The sequence below is a fragment of the Corvus cornix genome, chromosome 3, assembly GCF_000738735.6.
Source record: "Corvus cornix cornix isolate S_Up_H32 chromosome 3, ASM73873v5, whole genome shotgun sequence".
Classification (NCBI taxonomy): domain Eukaryota; kingdom Metazoa; phylum Chordata; class Aves; order Passeriformes; family Corvidae; genus Corvus; species Corvus cornix.
Genome location: NC_047056.1, coordinates 25572358 through 25593050, shown reverse-complemented (window position 1 = coordinate 25593050; position 20693 = coordinate 25572358). Strand labels below are relative to the sequence as shown.

The window sequence follows — 20693 nt, the reverse complement described above, 5'->3', positions numbered from 1 at the left end:
GCAGGGGATAATCTCATCTACATGTGATGTTTTAAGATAAAAATACATAGGAAGCAATTCAGGAAAAGGATGAGTATTGGAGTAGGGAAGGCCGTCTCTCTTGGGTCATCACAATCATCTGGGAAGTATCAGAGCATAACTTCAGCTGTACTGTATTTTTCATCACCTAAGACATTTGGCCTTTTTTGTCTAAACCCTGTAGTAGTGTTCTCAGTTTTCTGGGTGGCTGAATTGTTACCTGCATTGCCAAAATTCACACCTGCAAGAATTACTGGCTTTGAAAGACTTAGCCTAACCTGCTTAGCTGATTAAGGACTCTTACTCACGTCAATTCAGTATACATGCTACCATATAACTGGTTAATGTGTTACTGTAGCTGAATAGCTCATTCTGTATGTATTTTCGTAAATCTACAGCCTGTCAAAACCTTAATTGCACTAAAAGGTGAAAGATTCTTTTTGGCATTTACCGTATGTGGAGTCCTGCATCTTACTTTTTATTCAAAATTAACTGCTGTTTTTCTTTTAGATACTAATTATAAACAATGGAAAGTTATTTTCCAATGTCTTTTACTTCCTGCCTTTAAATGTGTTCTAGAAACCAGTGGGAGTTTTGGCCCAAAATTCAGTGGACACCATGTTGTGTTCTCATGGAAACATCTGATTAACAACATGGAGATAACAATTTAAGTCAAACTCATAATACATTTGAGTATGATTAGTAAGTAACATAAACATCAAGAAAGATATTTACAGGACTATATACTTACCTGTCTCATGGCATAATTGCATTTTTTCCTCTTTTTTTCTTTTTTCTTTATCTAAACACCAGAACTTTTGAATGAAAACAAATCCTCTGGCATAGCTCTAGTATGACTTACCTTTCTGGGCAAATATTCTTTCACTACTGAGAAGACTGTATATTAGATTTGTGAGAAATATGTTACAGTTTTCATTGCATTATGCTTTGTTTTGTTTTAGGCACCCCAGTGACTGGAGCTGGATGAGAAGTAACAGGTCTTTCTCCTTTCTGCAGGTGTGGGCACTCCCCCGTGTACCGCTGCCGTGAGATGTCGGGCCGGGCCCTCGTTCCCTTCGTTATGGCCAATGAAGTTCCACACACAGTGCTGGCCCTGCTGCAGGGGCTCCCAGACCCTGCCACTCATTGCATGCGACAGAACACTGTTCATGGAACCCTGCTGCAAGTAAGCTTGGGAGGCTTGTTTTACATCGACTTTTTTGTTTTCATTTTGTGGGGGTTTTGTTGGGTTTTTTGTTTGTTGTTTTTTTTTTTTTTTTTACTGTAGGGTTTTTTAAACATTTTTTGGTCATACTTGACAGCCAGATAACATGCCATGAGTTGTGCTTAACATTCATACGTTGTCAAAACATACATGAAGACTGCTTTTGAGTTGATTCTGTCAGATGATAAATGTGGAATGCACGTTTCAGCTGTCATTTGAAGGCAGTAAGCTGTAAGTAGTAACATTTGCATTTCAATATAATGTTTCATCTCCAGAGATTAAAGTGCTTTAAGAGCAAATATCCTTATCTGAATGTATTTACGGAGAGATCTCTGTGACTTGCCCAAAATGACTGAACAAATCCAAGACAAAGCTGAACTTCATGCACCAGTAGCATTGTATATATATCTTCAGATTCACTACTTACCCACATAATTATTTATTACTTCATTTGCTTTTCCTGCTACACCAACAGCTTCCTGTCAGTGTGCTGTACAAGTTGTGGTAAACTTTATATGTTGGCTTCTGGAAACATTTTGGAGTACAGCTCACTTATCAGAAGTTTCTTCATTCTCCATGTATCATTCCTCTGGTTTATGGCAGTCAGTTCACTGTGTTTCATTTTTAAGCTATCATGGTAATAAGTTACTGATTTTTATTGCTTGTTTTTCACAAGCGACCTTCCAACAAAGCCATATTGTACATGATCAGCTCTGTTGGTCTGTCTTAGTTGGCAAACTTTCTAGGTACATGTTCCCACTGTAAGCTGTGTGCTGGGGTGTGTATGGTTGTTTTGATTTGGGTTTTAATTGTGTTTTTTCCAGCATATTATTTCCCATTAAAATCAGGACTTTCAGGAAATCTAGGAAATGAGTGAAGTCCCTCTAGGGCTATTAATGTCAGCTTTACCTGTAAAGGGTTTCACAGCTCCTGAAGTGTTAGGAAAAGAGGGTTATTCCAACAGCGAGAATGAAATGCTTTCTTAATCCAAAATGATTATAACTCTAGTCATGAGGGTATGGACTGGAAATACTGTATAGAGCTGTTGCCTTCTTTTCAGTTGCCTGGAAAAAAAAAAGGGTGAATATGAAAGAGCCCAAAGGATGATCTAGTTTTTAATCCAGTATTGCTAACATGATCTTACGCAGAGGTGTAGGGAGTTTTCCATATCTGTGAGGTCGAAGTTGTTCCCAGGGCTTTAACCTGATATTTCATCAGTTTTGAGCAACTATTAGGAGCTACTACTGCAATTTGTACTGCACAAGGAGAGACCAGTGCAGTCAGAGAATGATATTCTTCCAAAAAATGTTAGTTGTACCATAACAGTTCAGTGGTTTGGTTTCTCACATTTGTCTTGGGCTTTGCCGTTATTGCTTATGAATCAAGGATGCTCAAAATCTTTATTTAATGCTTAATTTAATTTAGTGTATGGCTGACATGTATGGCAACTATCTGTTGCTAGTTTAAAATAACAAAGCATTCAGAAGTACTGTAGGGTGGTAAAGATGTGCAAAAAATGGAGGAAAGGCAGTGGTGTTTGTTGTAGCTCTAAAATACCAGTGCCGGGTAGTTCAACCTGTATAAGCAGTACAAAGAGGAATGTGTTGTGACTTTTTAGGGGCTGCTGGATGCCTTGTTTCAGTTTTCTTTTTATCAGTGTTAATTGGGACTTGCAAATCTGCTGGTAAGGCTCATTGAACTGTAGAAAATTATATTATGGGGACTGTTGGTTAAAGCGCTTTCTCAGAAGGCTTACTTGAAGAGAGATGGTCATCTGGAAGTGTTCAAAACCGTTTGCACTGCTTTTCCATGACACAGTGGAGGATTTATCACCCTTCTTGATACAAAACCAAAACAAAAATCCCTACTAAAAAGAGCAAGTTTGTACAAAACTCAATAAAATACACATTTTTCCTGTAATACAAGGCCAATATCTTACGAAAATGGAATTCAGTAATTTCATTTGTTCAGTCACATGAGAAGCTCATTGCCCGACTTTATTTCAGTGTTCATATGCTGTCAAGTTCTAAAAAGGAAGGCTGGAATTATTCAGAATTAGGTGGCAGTGCCAGATGTAGTGAATCTTGAAGGTATATTTCAGCTATGTTTCAGAGTTATGTAATCACTTCATCTGTTGCAAGCCAAGTGTTAATTTATAGAAAGATCATTCAAAAAGAGTTCAGCATGAAGTGCTTGTCCAGACATGGCTTGGTTTTCAAAATGCTGAGCTTGCCAAGAAGTGTTTTTTTGACCATGGATGCAGAGATGTGTTTAACTTCAGACCTCTGCCTTATGTGAAAATGTCTTTTTCTCCACAGTGTTTTAACTGTGACTCAATTTACATAGGAATGTGAATGTTCATGAGGATAAAATAATGTTATGCTTTACAGGGTTTACAGAATAATTCTTTTCAAGAATTATCTAAGAGGGATGCTGCTGTTCTGTAACACTTGGAGAGCTGATGATTATTCTTCAAGAAGCAGTTCTGCATCATGAGCAAATGCATTGACTTGAATAAGACAATGAAAAATCTTTTCTATGCCTAAGGTTTTCTTTATGAGTACAGATTCTGCTTTGCTCCATAATCCAAACTGGCATGGGCTGGGGGAAGGAAATCAAGTTTCTAATTCATAAGAAAATGCAGAAATTTTGTACTAGCTTTCTTGAATAATGAAACGTTTCTGGCTTGTTTTAAGATCTACACTTTTTAGCTGATCAGCTGAAAGGAAGAGCTCATTTGGAGCTTTATGTAGGGACTTCTGGAAGAGTATCAGAATTTGACTAGGGAAGCCTTTATGTTCGTGAATTTTTCTGATTTTTGCAGTTGCTGAGGAACTTACAAATATTTGGGAAGATTGTAAGGTATCCTTATCAGAGGATCAAATGTTCTTTTGACTTTCTCTCTCTTTGGGACTGGAATTTCTGCAGTATATATTCTGTCTTTCCTGAAAAATTGAGAAATTCAGAATGAACCAGGCAAGGCTGCCTTTTACCTTCACATCCTCAATCAGGCATTCCTTGGTTGTGATGGAGTTCCAGCAGAGCTCCTCTCCTTGTTGTTTGCTCTGCTGCTTTTATTGGGGAGTTGTTGTCGGTGCTCTCTGGGAGGCCTCTGGGTTGCTTACACAGTGCTGTGTTGGTCACCCAGCAGCTGCCAGGGTGGTTGAAGCCCCGCATGAGGACCAGGGCCTGGAGACACAAGGCTGTCTGTAGAAGCCCTTGTCCACTTGTTCTGCCTGGTTTGGCAGCTTATAGCAGACACCCCCTGAGTGTCACCCACACTTCAGTCCTCACCCATAAGCTCCCATGGCTCATCGTCCATCCCCAGGCAAAGCTCTGTGCGTTATGGTCGTTCTGTCACAGAGAGGTCAACCCCCATCTTCTCATCTTCCCTACCTGTCCTTCCTAAAGAACCTGTATCCCTCCATTGCATTACCCCAAACATGTCAGCTATTGTATCATCTCCATGATCCCAGCAATATCACAGACTGCATCTGCACACAGGCCTTTTAATTCCTCTAATTCCTTAAAGTCTTCCTTTGAATGCTTTGAAGTGAAGAAAAGTTACAGGGACCCTATCATGATTTGTCCAGAAAACAAGGCAGCACCTTTAATTCATCTGGTTGTGGGTTATTTATGATGATTAAAAAACCCTCCCAAATGCATAAACTTTCAGATTGGTTTGCCAAGGAAAGCAGATGTTAGACTTCAGCTTTTGTTTTTATCTTGTGAGAATCAGTTAACATGATTGATGCTGGATTTCAAAGCCTGTGTGATGTTCATGGATTGAGAATCCGGTTGTTTTTAGTACAGTGGAATAGCAATAGTATGACTGGAGCTTTCAGTCACAGTTCTGCACTCATTAGTTTCCAGAAATCTTTTTCACATTTGTATACTGGAAAAATCTGTACTCTAATGAGTGTGTGTATACCCTTACATGCTATTCGTATCAAGAACAATCCATTGGGCAGCTGCCATTAATCATGAGCAGACGTAATTACTGTTAAGGTTTATTTGTTTTCAAAATTAATGAATCTGCACATCAATTGACTCATTATCTTGTGTTTTATCAGTTTGATCTTCTTCATATTCACTTTGGCAAGCCTACAGTTACATATTTTCAGAACACAAGGGATTAGGTCAATGAAAGTTATTAAAAGAGACATTGTGTTTTCATTAACTTGTCTGTGCCGTGTTCTGAAACGTTGAAGGTGCTGCCTTGCTTTCTAGAGGTCTTGTGTGGATTCATAACTACATGCTGACAGTGTCTAGCTTGAGATTGGGGTACAAACCGGTACAAAAAATTTTGCTTCTCTTATTTGGCCATTCTATTTGAAGAGCTCTTTGCATTCCCTTTGGCATTTTTTGAGCACAGATTAGGAGGAAGGAGGATTCAGTGTTGTCTTCTCCCTTATCATTTGCTGCTTATATATGGAGGGGACTGCATGAGTTTACGTGTGCCTCCACTTGTTGCCTCCGCCAGGAGATGGATTGCACAGTCCAAGATAAAGGTTTTCATAGAAGTTCCCAGCTGCACATATCATTAAAGAACAATTTCTGTCTGGAATCTGCTTTGTTCATGATGAGTATTTACATTTTGGGTGGTACTTCATAGAAGGAATCAACCAACTTCATAGAATAAAATAAAAAAAAAATCCTCTGCTGGTCTGTCATGTTCTTGCAGGTGGATCCTTCCTCTTGTGACTGGTTTTGGTTTCTGCTATAACTCAAAAGCCACAGAAATTCTGCTTGCTCTACTGTGGTCCTTAGAAAAATTTCTTTCTATCCCCCATCTTCTCATGTGAGGCCTGGCTGGTAGCTTCTCTTCTTCTCACTGCTGTCTTCCCACTTATTACTGTTACTTTGTCACTCCTACTGATTTATCCTGAGATTTGTTCCCTGAGCATATGCCAGTGTTTTGCATTGCAAGAGAAAAACTGTATTTCTTCTCTCTGGGTATCTGTTCTTAAAGGCATACAAAATACAACTGGCAGATGAAACGGACAATTTGTTATGCTTTGGTGCAGGGTTAAAGTTCATGAAGATAAAAATGGAAATTCACTTTTTTAATGTTGTTTTGAGTGTCATCAATCAGCAGTCATTTGCTCTTCACAAAGTTTTATGCTTAATATTCAAACTTTCTCCAAACTGAATTTTTATCCGCAAAATTCTGTAGTTTCAGTTAGCTAAATGGGTGTTAGAGCAGTGGGCTGGTTCAAAGAAGTGTGTTTGTGTGGGGGGGGTTGGTTTTTCCTTGTTTGTTTGTTTTTTGTGATCACTAATTCAAACAGTTCTGTTTGGCATATGAATGCAAAGTCTCATGCAAGGAACGTTGTTTTGAGATTTTGAACATTTTTGTTTAGTTTTTGAAACAAGCAGCACTGTTGCGTCTGAAATCTAAAGAACAGGCTGAGTCACATTGACTCAGTTGCATGTGACAAATTAGACTTATGGGAGATATTTGGCTTTATCACTCTGTACATTAGTTAACGTTCATTTTAAAGATTAAGCTTCCTACTGACTTCAGTGGGACAAGAAGTTGGCAGTTACTTTTCAGGGAATGGCATCATCTTATAGAATTAGACCCATCTTTCTGAAAATACTTCAAAATGAAAGAATCTAGAGCCTTTGTATTAAAAAATAATAATAATACGATTAAAACACCTGCATGGTTGCATAGTGGGTTTTTCTGTACAGGACTTTTATTAGAGCATCATAGAATTGTTTGGGTTGGAAGGGACCTTAAAGATCATCTGGTTCCAATGCCCCTGCCACGGTCAGGGACACCTTCACCAACGTGAGGTTGCTCAGAGCCCCATCTAGCCTGGCCTTGAATACTATGAAAGTCATGTACTATTTCTTTTTTTTTTTTATTTCTGGAGTTTATTGAATCCATCGAGGTTTGCGCAATGGTAGAACTTTTAAGTTCTCTGTATCAACTCTTTGGATATACTGATTTTTTTAAATCTTAATGGAGAGCTGGAAGAAGCGATTTAAAGATGAAATACTTGATTTAAAGGATGGTTGGAAACTTCATTAGAGTGGTAAGAAAATCAGGACAAGAACATAACCTCAAAACAGCCATACTGGGTCATGTAAAGATTTGTCTGTCAGGGTGCTCCCTCCAGCAAGGACTGATGGCACAAGCCTAGGAAAAAGAGTGAGACAAAGCAGCTGGAGAAACATCTGCATGTGCTGTCTTAGCTTCCAGCACTTTTGAGCCAGAGATGTATGGATGTGACTTTGTGGAAGATAAAAATCAAGTACATGGTTTTACTAATGAAAAGCAGCAATTCATGATGAAAACATCAATATGTTGGGTAGTTTAATTATCTGGCAGAGTTGTATTAAGACAGGTTGTTGTTGATAAAAGTAATGAAAGCAGAGGCTGCCTAATGAATGCCGATGCCTCTTTCCTTCCTTCGAGAGGAGGAGGATTTTGGCTGAAATTACTCCAACGGAAGGTCAGGCTTTAGGTATTTCAGATTGCAATCACTCTCGTGTTTTATGAGTTTAATACTTGAATACTTACTCAGAGAACTAAAGGCAGTTTAAATAATTCGAAAATAAAGCAGGGAAGAATGATGCATGAAGGAGAACTCACAAGCAGTCACTGGACCTTTTATTGGACTGAATAGGTAATAAAACCCCACAGACTCCAATGACTAGGGTCACTAGAATATGAGGAAACAAGTCAAATACATTCTGAAGGTCATTCTTGGATGCTGGTCCTTGTTGCTGGGTAAAAGAGAGAGGTGTACTATTCATTAGTTTCACCTGAAAATCCTTAATGTGAATTAGCAGCAGTGCTGTAGTGACCATATTTTTTTCTTGTTTTGAAGCCAGAGGATTTCTAGAGTCTGAGAGAATGAATGGGGAAGTAATGTATTGTTTACTTGGCTTTATTCAGTAGCCTAGAAACATTGACTATGGTGAATTGCATTTTATTTGTCTTGGCAGTAAAGTTTGAAGTGTAGCAGTTCAGTGTTGGCTTATAAAAACTCAATATAGTAAACAAACCTTACTTTATCTACTGATCAAAGAAATAAACCTGCTAAAATTAAATGTTTTCCTGTGAAACTTCCTTTCAGCTGTTTCTTTTCTAACCTCAGTTTTTAGTGTTTAAGATAAGCCTTACTTTTAAGATTAGTACAAACATTAAAGAAATACTGATGTCAAGCTGGAAACATTCACTTATATGTAGCTGGCAATAGCAGAACAGTTGTCTCATGTCTTCATGCTGTGAAATTATATTGACTGTTACATAAGGGTGCACTGATACAAGGAGGCAGTAAGCATTTGAGAAGGAGATTTATATCTATGAATGCAACAGAAATGCAGCTGAGTTCCAGGAATGGGAGGAGGCAGTCTCTGAAAGAGAGTCATTGATGAGTTTTGCCAGAGGTTTTCTTTCAGCTGTTTTTTTAATTTAAAAAAAAAAAAAGCCAAGAAAAAGGCACGTAATACGGCTGATTGACTGGGCAGGCCTACAAGTTGTACATTGCTTTGAAGTTGCTCTAACTGTAATTAGTAATGCTCTCAAATATTGTCTCTGACTTCCTAAGATATGTCACCGCTTTTCAAAAGGACACAGATGTACACAGCTCTTACAACTCTATTAAGTCTTTTCAGTTTCTGCGTCATTGAGTTCCTTCCTACAGCAACTAAGGATATGCAAAGATGCTGTTTGTGTAAACCTTGTGAGGTCACATCTTCCTAGGAAAAAAACCCCATGGTTTAGTACAGAATGAGCAATATTCATCAGTTAGTGAAAACAAGGCACTGCTGTATTTAACTGAGAGGTAACTAATAATCACAGAATCACACAGAATCACCAGGTTGGAAGACACCTCCAAGATCATCGAGTCCAACCAATGCCCTAACACCACCTCAACTAAACCATGGCACTGAGTGCCATGTCCAGTCTTTCTTTAAACACATCCAGGGATGGTGACTCCACCACCTCTCCAGGCAGACAATTCCAGTATTTAACCACTCGTTCCATAAAAAACTTTTTCCTAACATCCAACCTATATTTCCCCTGGCACAGCTTGAGACTGTGTCCTCTTGTTCTGTCAGTTGCTACCTGGCAAAAGAGACCAACCCCCACCTGACTACAACCACCTTTCACATAGTTGTAGAGGGTGATAAGGTCACCTCTGAGTCTCCTTTTCTCCAGGCCAAATGACCCCAGCTCCCGCAGTCGTTCCTCACAGGGCTTGTGTTCCAAGCCCCTCACCAGCCTTGTCACCCTCCTCTGGATGCGCTCAAGCATCTCAATGTCCTTCCTGAGCTGAGGGGCCCAGAACTGGACACAGTATTCAAGGTACCAGTGCCGAGTACAGGGGAAGAATGACCTCCCTTGTCCTGCTGGCCACACCATTCCTGATACAGGCCAGGATGCCATTGGCCTTCTTGGCCGCCAGGGCACACTGCTGGCTCGTGGTCAGTTGGCTGTTGACCAGTACCACCCCCAGGTCCCTTTGTGCCTGGGCACTGTCCAGCCACAGCGGCCCCAGCCTGTAACGGGTCATTTCTCTGGGTTGTGGCAGGGAGGGCGTGCCAGTTGGACAGATGTACAGAGCATCCCTCTGTACAGGGAGAGGGGTGACTTGATGGATGCACTGCCTCCCTCTCTCCCATACCCTAAGTTTTGACACTTGTTACTCTGGTTATGGTAAGCGGTTGCTCTGCAAATGTTTCGGCCTTCCTGTTCCAGTGCATGTAGTTCCACTCTTTTATGAATAAAAGCTCCTGCAACCCTGCTAGCGGAGATTTTGGCTGCCTGTGTGTGGCCATTTGAGGTACCCTGCCTGATGTTCAATTACAGCCATAGAGCATCGCTAGTGTTCACCTGGCATCTCTAGTTGTGTTCGAGGATAATTGTGCAGTGACTGAAAACACTGTCTATGAATGTGCTTATATAAAACAACTCTGATTAGGTGTTAACAAAGAGAAATCCTCTGTATAGGTACAGTTTTCACAGTGGATACATTATTTTGTCCTTAAATGATGGAGATATGAGTAACAAATAATTGTCAGCACAGTGTTTTACTTTTCATTACTTAAGTCTTCCTGAAGAGAGTCAAACTATTCTAGGCACTGGCTGAGTAACTTGATTTAGACCTCCCAGAACAACAGTTGAACTGTTGTGAAGTCTGAGTTTTTAAGTGTTCAATTCTGTGCATGTTTCTTGCACCTGTTTTGTATTATGAATCTATAAGTATCCCTCATAATTAGTTAGGAAAGCAATCCTATCACTCTGTCACAGGCAGAGGATGTTTTTACAGTTGGGAAGAGAAAAGTTGAAACTTGCAAAGCTTACCGAAGATATAATATCCTCCTAGGTGGTGCAGTGGATTACTTTAGTACTCCATGGAGTTCATTTTTCATCTCCAAAAACATGTTTTCCATCCCACCCGCATAGGATTTTTTTCCCCTTCCTTTTGATCTAGGAACCATGTCCTTAAAAAACTTTCAGAGCCAAAAGAAAGACAATCCTGAATACACTTTTTGGATATACTTTTAAAAATACCCATCCATGATAAGTTCTGGCTGCTTGAGGATGTACAAAAAATACTTCTGTGCAGTGAGGCTTTTTTACCATGTTCTGTGTTTTCAGAAGTTCAGTCTGTAGTGAGAAATAGGGAAAGGTGCCTTCTATGGTCTTTGGAAGATCTCTCTGCCTGTTTACAAAAGAGAAAAATATCCTCCATGAAAGGAAGAGAAAGCTGGGAAAGCTGGGCTTTCAAAAGAATGCTGGGTGGGAGAACTGAATGAAGAGGGATGAGTGGTTGTAAATGGGTAACTACTCAGTAAAGACTTATCAACGTTGAAGGCCAGGATGCAAGAATCTCCAATAGTGGAAGAAAAAAAGTTGAAAGGAAGAGAGGGGGAAGAACTTGGAAATCTAAGAACATGAGACAAAATAACCTCAAACAAGAATAAGACACTTTTCCAGTGTGTGAAAATTGGTATCAAGGGTGTTAATGCATCAGATTAGGATTTTTTTGAATTAATTTAGTGTACTTTTTTTGTCTTAATCAATTTAATGCATGTTAGTTGCTTTTCTTTCTTTAAATATTTGTATGTCACAGGCATTTCTTGCTGTAGTGTTTCTTACTACTGTTTTTTCTTGCCTTTATTCATTTAAGTATTTTAGAATACCAGCATTTTTGACGTAGTTATTGTTGTGCTAAAATTTTCTAGGAACATTTTTTCACATGGCTGTTTGACTTAAAGTGTGGTGTTTTCACTGAGGCTCTAAATGACTGAATCTGAACTAGAACGTACTCCATAAATGTGTTCCTCTGCTTTTGTTCCTCCAATGCTGTTTGTGCCTAGGCCAGAAAAGAATGGTAAATGGATATCCAGGCTTAGGAAGGGTTCTACTGAAATTTGACAGACGTAAAGAAACTACATGGGACCGAAAGTTTATGTGGGTGCACAGTTAACAAGGAGAAGCTGCGTTATGGTTGTATCTGGTGGTGGAGAGTTTATTTGGAGGAGCAGAAGTGGTGCCTTGCTGTAAGTGTCTGTCTGTTTCGCTTTTAGGTCAGGGGCAATGTGGGAAGCAAAGCTCTGAACAAACTGAAGCATAGTTTGTTTTCCACTGTCTAGTACATCATGCTCCCAGTTCTGGGGCATTGCTGCTAAAACTCTCAACTAAAAGCCAGTGACACTAAACTGGGAGGAGCTGTCAGCTCCCTTGAGGGCAGAGGCCCTGCAGAGAGACCTCAACAAATACGGGATGGGCAGCCACCAACTCTGTGAAGTTTAACAATGACAAGTGCCCAATTCTCCACTTGGGACAGGGCAGCCCTGGTTGTGTGTGTAGATTGGGGAATGAGAAGCTGGAGAACAGCTCCATGGAAAGGGACCTGGGGGTCCTGGTCGATAGTAAGCTGAACATGAGTCCGCAGTGCCCTGGCAGCCAGGAGGGCCAAGTGTCTCCTGGGGGGCATCAGGCACAGCATCGCCAGCCGGGCAAGGGAAGGAATTGTCCAGCTCTGCTCTGCACTGGGGCAGCCTCACCTTGAATATTGTGTGCAGTTCTGGGTGACACAGTATAAGAACGATACAAAACTATTAGGAAGTGTCCAAAGGAGGTCCATGAGGACGATGAAGGGCCTTGAGGGGAAGCCATATGAGGAGTGTCTGAGGTCACTTGGTCTGTTCAGCCTGGAGAAGAGGTGATTGAGGGGAGACCTCATTGCAGTTACAGCTTCCTTGTGAGGGGAAGAGAAGGGGCAGACACTGATGTGTTTACTCTTGTGACCAGTGACAGGAAGAGGTTTAGGTTGGATATCGGGAAAAACAGCAGAGTGTGGTTGGGCACTGGAACACACTCCCCAGGGAACTGGTCACGGCAGCAGCCTGACAGAGTTCAGGAAGTGTTTGGGCAATGCTCTCAAGCACACAGTGTGACTCGTGGAGATGGTCCTGTGCAGGGCCAGAAGTGATAATAATGTGGATTCTGAGTTCGGTGATGAAAAATGTGGCTTCCAGTGGAGCTGCAGGCAGCTCTTGGACATGAAGTACCCTGCAGAGCCTCCCTCAGGTGCTGGAAACAGCCTAGGTGTGGTCTAATAGCATGGGGAGATGCTGAGAGGGTGAGGGATGCTTCCAAATTTATCACCTGTCAAGATCCCTTCTTTTCTGTACTTCACAAAAGGTGCCGGTTGTCTTTGGATCATCATCCTTGATATTTGGGAGTGTGGAAACCTCCCCCACAGCTTTAAGCAAGCAAAGAATTAATAAGGCTTCTGAAGGAATGATAAGCAGCAGGTGCTTCTATTCTGCCCTCCCTAATTCCTTTTCAGGCTTGTGCCTCTGTTATCTCTACCCTGTTTCCCCTGGCATCCTCACTATCCACTCCCTCCCACCAGCTCTTGTTTCAGATGTTTGCTCCTTTATAGCTCTGTTCTGGACCTCATCCTCTCTTACAGAATAGCTGCTATTTTGTTGCTTATTGCACTGGAGTAATTAACATGCTGTCAGAAATGCAGGCCAAGTGTATCTGTATATTGATTTTACTCAGAAGTGTAAACTTCAGATTCAGTACATCTTCACATCTGCAGTGAATATCTCAATTGCTGTTTGGCAGGTAACCTCTGCAGATTGTAGTTGTTCATTCTGGCCTGGTTTTATTGTGAAAAATAAGCAGTAGTTACTAATTTTTTTCTCAAGTATACACTAGTATTTTCAAAGCTGCAGAAAGGTCTTTGTGACAGAAGTGTTTACTGGGAAAGCTTTAAACCTTAAAAATCCGATTTGCCCTTTGTTGATGCAAATGCATCAACAGTGTTAAACCTGTCTTTTTACTATGAGAAATCATTTATGAATTCAACACTTAAACATTTGACATAGATGGAAGATACGGAGCATTTATAGTTCATACCAAGTTTGACTTGGGTGTGGTTGACTTTTCTTAGCACCTTTTCTTCCTTTCAGCAGTCCAAATGCATGCATTTGTATAGCTTTATAACTTTAAATTTATATTCTTAAAAAAAAATTAAGGTAGGAAAAGCCAACTTCTCTTGGTCCCCACAAAACACTTCTATAGCAAACAAAATGCCTGTTATGTGCTCATCTCACATTTGTAAAGTGCAAGTCTTTTACTTATTCTTCCAAGTTTGTCTGTCTTTTTTCATTGGTGAAACAGACACTGCTGGGAAATAGAACAGGAAATGTAAAAAGCACAATGTTCACTTTTTTCAAAGGAAATACAGACAGAGCCGTGCTTGAGTGCATGCTTGATTTTTGTACCTATTGAATTATTTTGTGCCATAAGAAATAACCAGGTAGAGCCTTGGAATGAAGTAACTCTTGAACCCAGTCCAACTCAAGACAAGGAAAAAGGTTAAATCGTATTGTCAGTATGTTGTGTGAAACATGCTACGTGCTTAATACTTTTTAGGTTATTATGTTAATAGGAAGGTAAGTAATATCAACATGAAAATGCATGTGCTATGGTGATACTGCTGTTTTCCCATCTGGTGAATACTACCCACTTCCAAAAAAAGCCTTGGGAAGCTGTAGAGATGGACATAGTAACACTCTGAAAAACTTTACATATGCATCCTGTTGCCAGATTTTTTTTAGACTTTATTTCCTGATGTAACATCTAATAAAAAACTATAAGCTGTGTGTGTATCCTGTGTTGCAGCATAAAACTGCAGCCTGTAGAAAGTCCTGAGGCATTTCAAAAGGAAGGGACTTGGTGTCATCACCTTTGGGTACCACTTTCTTATGGGAGCCTTGTTGAGCACGTAGGGTTTCAAACCTCTGTGGTGGTACTAATATTAAAAGTGACCATAAATAGAATGAAATTCATCAAGGGCTTCCAGCAATAGAAACACCTTTGTTTAATTTGCTGTTTTGAGACAATAATTTATATTTCTGAATTATCATATTGTAAGCTATTATTTTAAAATTAATCAAAAAATAAGTTTGTAGCTATTAAAAACTGAGGAGGGAATACTGTTATGACTGTAGTTACTTCTCTTGGATTATTGTACAATAATTAGAAACATTTAAAAATTATACTGCAGCATCAAGCATCTTCAGTTGACGGAAGTGAAAAAAAAAGCTTATGAAAACCAAAATGTGCATTTTGTGTTTAACAAGTTTTGAAATATACACAATATGGCCTCCTGGTAGTCAGTGATCCCTGGTGAGAAAAAAAAGTGCCATCTTTGAAACATCACCCTGCCTTTAGCAATAAAAGGAGAATATTGTTTTCCCTAAAAAAATAGGAACTGTTGGTAAAAGTGGTAGAGACACACTGTTAAAGAAGGAAGTATAACTACAAAGTATTGTTGCTCTTAGAGTTGTTTCATTTTCTTAATTTTTCGTTTTTCTGAAAAGCCCTATTGTGCTTCTAGAGAAGAAAAAAAAATTGTTCAAGTTAATGTCTTTCAGACAGATACATTGAATATATAACATTGTCATTTAAATCAAATTTGACATAAGAGCTGATAGTTCTAATGACATTTAAAGCTATTTTCAGTCTTGTATAACGTGGTACTTTGTGAACAGTTAAACAAGAAGTTAATTTCCTGTAAAGTTGAATTTGTGAAGTTCTTTGATCACATGGTCCAAATAAATGATCTAATCCTAAATATTTCCTAAGTCAAGTTGCAAAGGTTCTCAAACTTACCATGTCCAGCTCTCAAATTATTACAGCAGTAACTTCTTGGGTTTTTTACTCTCAAAGTGCAGTAGCCTATCAGATTTCCTCAGAAAGGGAGATGTTTTTAACCACCATGGCCTTTAACACTTCTTTCCATCAACTCTCTGACTAGTTGAGTCTTGCTCATGTTTTTCTATCAGCCTTTTCCTTTCAGAGGAATTAATGTTCCATCCGAGTGTTATCTTTTAATTCAGTTTTATATCAGGGGTATTTATAAAGATTGAATAGGGCAACAGGAAGAAAGGCTTAGAAGTTGGCAGTCAGTCGTACATTTTTTCATTCAGTCAGTACAGGAATGAGGCTTGTAATGGGGTTATCTACGTAAAGAATCCCTGGGGTTTTACACAGACAACTTTGTTGAATAGAATTACAGCACCATGATTAGCCACAAAAATCCTCTAAACAGTTGCAGTGTTGTGATTATAGAAGCATAAAGCACTTCAGAGGTGTCCCTGGACGCCATTCAGTTTTGGTGCTGTGAGCAGGAGGTGTTGTCATAGACCTGAATTAGACAAACTTGATTTGGGTCTTTTTTCTTTAATTAGCCTGTTTTCCTGTGAATAAAATGGGTTATTTTGGGTGACGAGTACAATATTTTCACAGTTTGTACAGTAACTAAAACAGAGGTGCTGAATTTCAGGAATTCTTTCATTTCTTTCATGGTTTATAATACAAAACTTTCATATTCAGTATTGCTACTGTATGGTGCACAATGCTGTCTGTAGGGCATCTCTTCACAGGTTTATGTAGTGAACACTGTAATGTCACCAGTAAGTATTTTATTTTTACCTTTTAACTTGTTTAACAAAAAGCTTTTACTCTCTTGTTATCTGTAACTAGAAGAGAACTCATCCTCCTTAACATCAAGTAAAGAAATTTATAAGTAGGTGGACTTCCTTTTTGCAGCTGGTTGATAATTTTTAATGTATTGTAAGGCCGACAAGACTGATCAAGTGCACAGAAAACACGTAACAGTGTTTGGAGAGGGAAAGAGGGAACTTGGTTTCAAATAAAGTTCTTTTGTTTTTCCAAGTGCAGTTAAACCATGGAATTGTGTGGAATTTTAGTAGACTTCTAAACTACCTCTGTGGATTCCCTAACTTCTGACATATTCTTGCTAGTTCATTTTGTTGTCTTTTTTTGCCAAATTGAAACATTTTTAACGTTTGAGTTGATTTGAAGCAGTCATACTTCATACTGTTGTATGTGCTTTATTGTGGTTCTAGTTCTGTAGTAAATTTTACGGCTAAAAAACCAGAACGTATGCAGCTTTATGGGATGATTCTTCAACATAAACCATCGATCCCCAGCATAATCTGTTGATAACTAGTGGATACTTTGTGATCAGGATTTAGGAAAGGGTATGGAACAGACACCTCTAGGACTCTAAAAAGGTTGCAACACTCTGATAACGGAGATGCACACAAGATCTGTGTGATGAGGAGCCATTCAGTGTGTGGCACCTTTTAGCTGCTTTGTATCAGAGACTATGAACAAAGTACTGGAAGCGTGAGTGAGGGTAGTGGTGCCTTCCACTTGTCTCTGTTCTGCCAAATTGAGACTGTGAAGTGACTTGAAACCACAAGCTCTCCCTGGATTCTGGTTTCGTTTATCTAAAGGTAGTAAAATGAAGTGTTTAATCTGTTAACTAAAGAAACTGTTGATTTTAGTGGGTGATGTTGCAATTGCAGCCGCTGGTGAAATACAAAAGTGACAGGACTGTGGAGTGGTGGGTGGAGGTGAACACAACCAGGATCAGATTGCTGCTGATTGCAAAGTGATAATACAGTGAAGAACCTATCAAGATACTCTTACCACTTTTGTTTGGTGCTTATTTGAATGAAAAAGGGTATGAAGTATCCTGATAGACCTTCCATCACTGATGCAGGGTGGTTTTCAGCTGCTTTGAGCAAATCTGGCATTTAGTGAGATGGGTGCCTAGTTGTTCTCACTGGCAGTTTTGAGGCCTTAATGCTAGAAGAATTTGTGTTGGCTCGTGCTCTGCAAACAGCTTGTGCACAGCAGTCCACATGCAGCTGATCATCACTAGTCCTCTGGCTGCCGGGTGTTGCAGCTGCCACAGATCAGCTCGTGGTCCTCCTGGAGCCATTTCAGCAAAAACAAAGAAGATTTAAATATTTGGATATTACTTGAATTTATGTATTTCAATTTGATGTGACTGAAGGGAATGGGGAGCTTGCTTTCATTAGAAACCTGGGTAGGATGTTTGAAATTGTTAAACTTCAGTAGGATGTGGTGTTGAAAAAGTGGTGGGCATGGTAACATCTGCCATTGGCACCAGTCTGTTCAGAAGGCAGCAACCTCTGTGCAGTTCAATATCCAAAGCTGAGCAGAGGGTTAAGCAGCTTTAAAAAACTATTCTTAGAGACAGTGAGACAGCTGTACTCCTCTGGGATAATAAAATCAAAGGCAAGCACGTGCAAATGTTGGAGAAGGTGGTCTTGAGTAAGGGAAAGTGTTGGAAGAACTTGCTTTTCAAAAAAATCTTTTCTACCATAAAAACTTTTGCTGTTGACATTCCCTTATGTCAAAAACACATCAATTGCATGCGAGTGGAAGAGAGAAGGGAGAAAAATAACAATAAAGAACAGATCTTTCTGACCAGCTTCTAATTCCTCTGAAAAGCCCCAGGAAATTTCATCTTTTTACTCTGGACATTGTCTGTTACTGGTGAATTCACAAAGGCAGTGTTCATCTGCTGTGGTGCTGCTGATTGTAAATCAAAGTGCATGATCTTACTGGAGCTCAGAAAATGTTTGATAGCTTTGAGTTTGGCACTTGCTGTAATAGCGTAGGATGCTTGTTTGTCTGGGGAAAAAATCCACAAGGCTATGAAGCATTGTCACTAATTAAAATCAGAAGGAATAGTTGAGCCATTTGGGGGAGATGTAATCAGCTGACTGGTGAGATTAAACTTTGGGAACAAAAGGCAAATACATTGCAGGTAGAATTCCAAATGTTCAAAGCAGAGATGCAAAATTCATTAATGTTACTCTCTGGTTATGCAGTTAGCCTGTTCCTTGCCCTTAAATTTACCTTGGCTGGGGCACTTGCAGTTAAATGGCACTGTGGAAATTACTGGAAAACATTAACATTAACTTGTTATTGTAAGCTGACATCATGCTGAACCTGATGGGAAGTGAAAATTTATAAATAGCTTGTCCATATGTGTGAGGCAAAAATCTGCTGATCTTCAGCAGTAGCGTGATTCATGTATTTGTTGTAGTTTAAACTTCATCGTGAGTTTTCTATGTTTCTGTGAACTTCATAGTTTCAAAAGCTTTGAAGATCAGTGGTCCAACGCTGACAGAGCTCTGAGGAAATACTGTTGATATTTTCTGTGCAGTTTTGGTGGTACAATCTACATCATACTGACACTTCGGTATTCTTCCTTGTGTGTTTTCTGGAGAGCCAAGTGCTTCCTAAAAGAATACTTAAAGCATAATTTTGTCATTTCTTTCTCCCCATGTAAATTCTCATGCACATACCTACCATCTATGAACTGGAACTTACAGGATTTGAATTGTCTGCCTCTGAGATGCACCCTTCGTATATTTCAAATAAATCACCTAATCTCTGTTTTCTTGCCTGCAAGACTTTACTCTATAATCTTTTATAATATGGGAGAGGGGGGGCATACTGAGAAACAGTATGTGATTGCATAAGTAAAAACTTTATTTCTACATCATTCATGGAAAATAAGAGGTGTTGTGTATTTCAGGGAGCCAGTCCTCTTTCCTCTCAGATGATCTTCCTTGCTGGAAAGTGGCTGTATCCACATACACCTGTGCTGAACAGTGCTGCCATGTAGTAGTACAATGAGACTGAAAACACAGGAGGGCTGTTTGGTTGAGGATTGTCTTTTCCTTCTTACGTTACAGCTAAGTGGGATCCTTTCACAGAAATTTCTAGATGTTACTGTAATAAAAGAAGAAAAATTAAAATGAAGAGTTTGCATTAAATGCACCTCCTTTCTCCAGTTGTCCTATGTACTGCCCTTGTAAAGCTGAACTCGTTATTAATGTTTACACTTGGAATTCAATTTGAATATCTGCAAGTTAAGCCCACCCATCAGTTATGCTGTCTAGACATAAAGTTACTTTTATTGCATGTTTCAGTTGTATGTTCACTTTTGTAGGGATAATTTTGACAGAGGAAAATTCTTGTGAGTTCTGCTTGCATTCAGCTGTGTTGCTTTATGTCAGAGGAGTTTGGCATTTGAGTTCTGGGTCTGGGCACCAACATGAATGGTGTTTGATGTATCTGCATAGCTGCAGGCCCCAGTGTCCCCCTTGTTACCTGCATCTAACTGTGTGAGAATTTTCTTTAAGGGAGGGACGTTTTCCCTTTTGTTTACACTCAGAGAGGTGGAAGAGCAATCAATCTTACATAAGTTCAGTAGGCTTTGTAATGTTGGCTTACAGTTCAAACAAAAGAGTGCAGTTGTTAATATTGAGTTCCTCAGTGCAGATGGAGCCGTAAGCAGTGACAAAATGCTCGTAAATAAGCAGCAATGGAAGGGAAGTTGATCCTCATGAACAGAGACATGTACAGTCACAGGTTATGACTGACAATGTACTAATGGGGAAAAGCTTTCAGAAGTTGTAGTACAACCTTGAAAGACATTCACCTCTTTTTTATTTTATTACCATGTTTATGGCTAGCTGCACTGGGACTTTTCATGTGTCAAGTTGTTCCTCAGACTTTAAAAATACTTAATATTTTTCTTTTGTTTGAGAGAGACTTGTATGTATATTTTCTCTTCTGGTAGTTTAAAATCATTAGTTGAGAGAAGTAAATAGTTTTCTGTAGCTACAAGTTTTACTTTATTTTGTAATGTGAATTTGGGAACTAAAAGCATCAAATTGATACAGCTTAGTTCTAATTATTTTCTTAGCTTGTGTGTTAATGCAGACATTCCCGAGGCAGAAGATCACCTCTGCTGAAACCAGCAGAGCTGCGGGGTCAAGTGGCAGTGTACTTCTGAGCACTCTTGATAAACATGTTCGTACTACATCTCTTACCGTGTCAGCTTCTTTGTGTCAGTGGGGTAGCTGACAATATTCCTCCTAACTGTAAATATCCCTCAGTAAACAAGAATGTGTGCCTTGGTCTTCTATTTGCATTTGTTTCTTTCATGTGGACATGTGCAGGAGAGCTGTTATGAAGACATAGCCTGGGAAAAAATAATTTCAAGTTGTTTCACTGCCACCCCCAAAAAAAAGGAAGAGGAAA

The 20693-nt window shown here is 39.5% G+C and overlaps 1 protein-coding gene across 1 annotated transcript in view; it reads left to right on the top strand.

Annotated features, from left to right (window-relative positions):
* THADA (THADA armadillo repeat containing) overlaps positions 1–20693 on the top strand; it is a 154675-nt gene that overhangs the window by 64684 nt on the left and 69298 nt on the right. The window contains exon 29 of the mRNA XM_010393672.4: positions 1036–1204. Within this exon, the coding sequence (XP_010391974.3) occupies positions 1036–1204 (169 nt within the window). The remainder of the gene's footprint in view (positions 1–1035; positions 1205–20693) is intronic.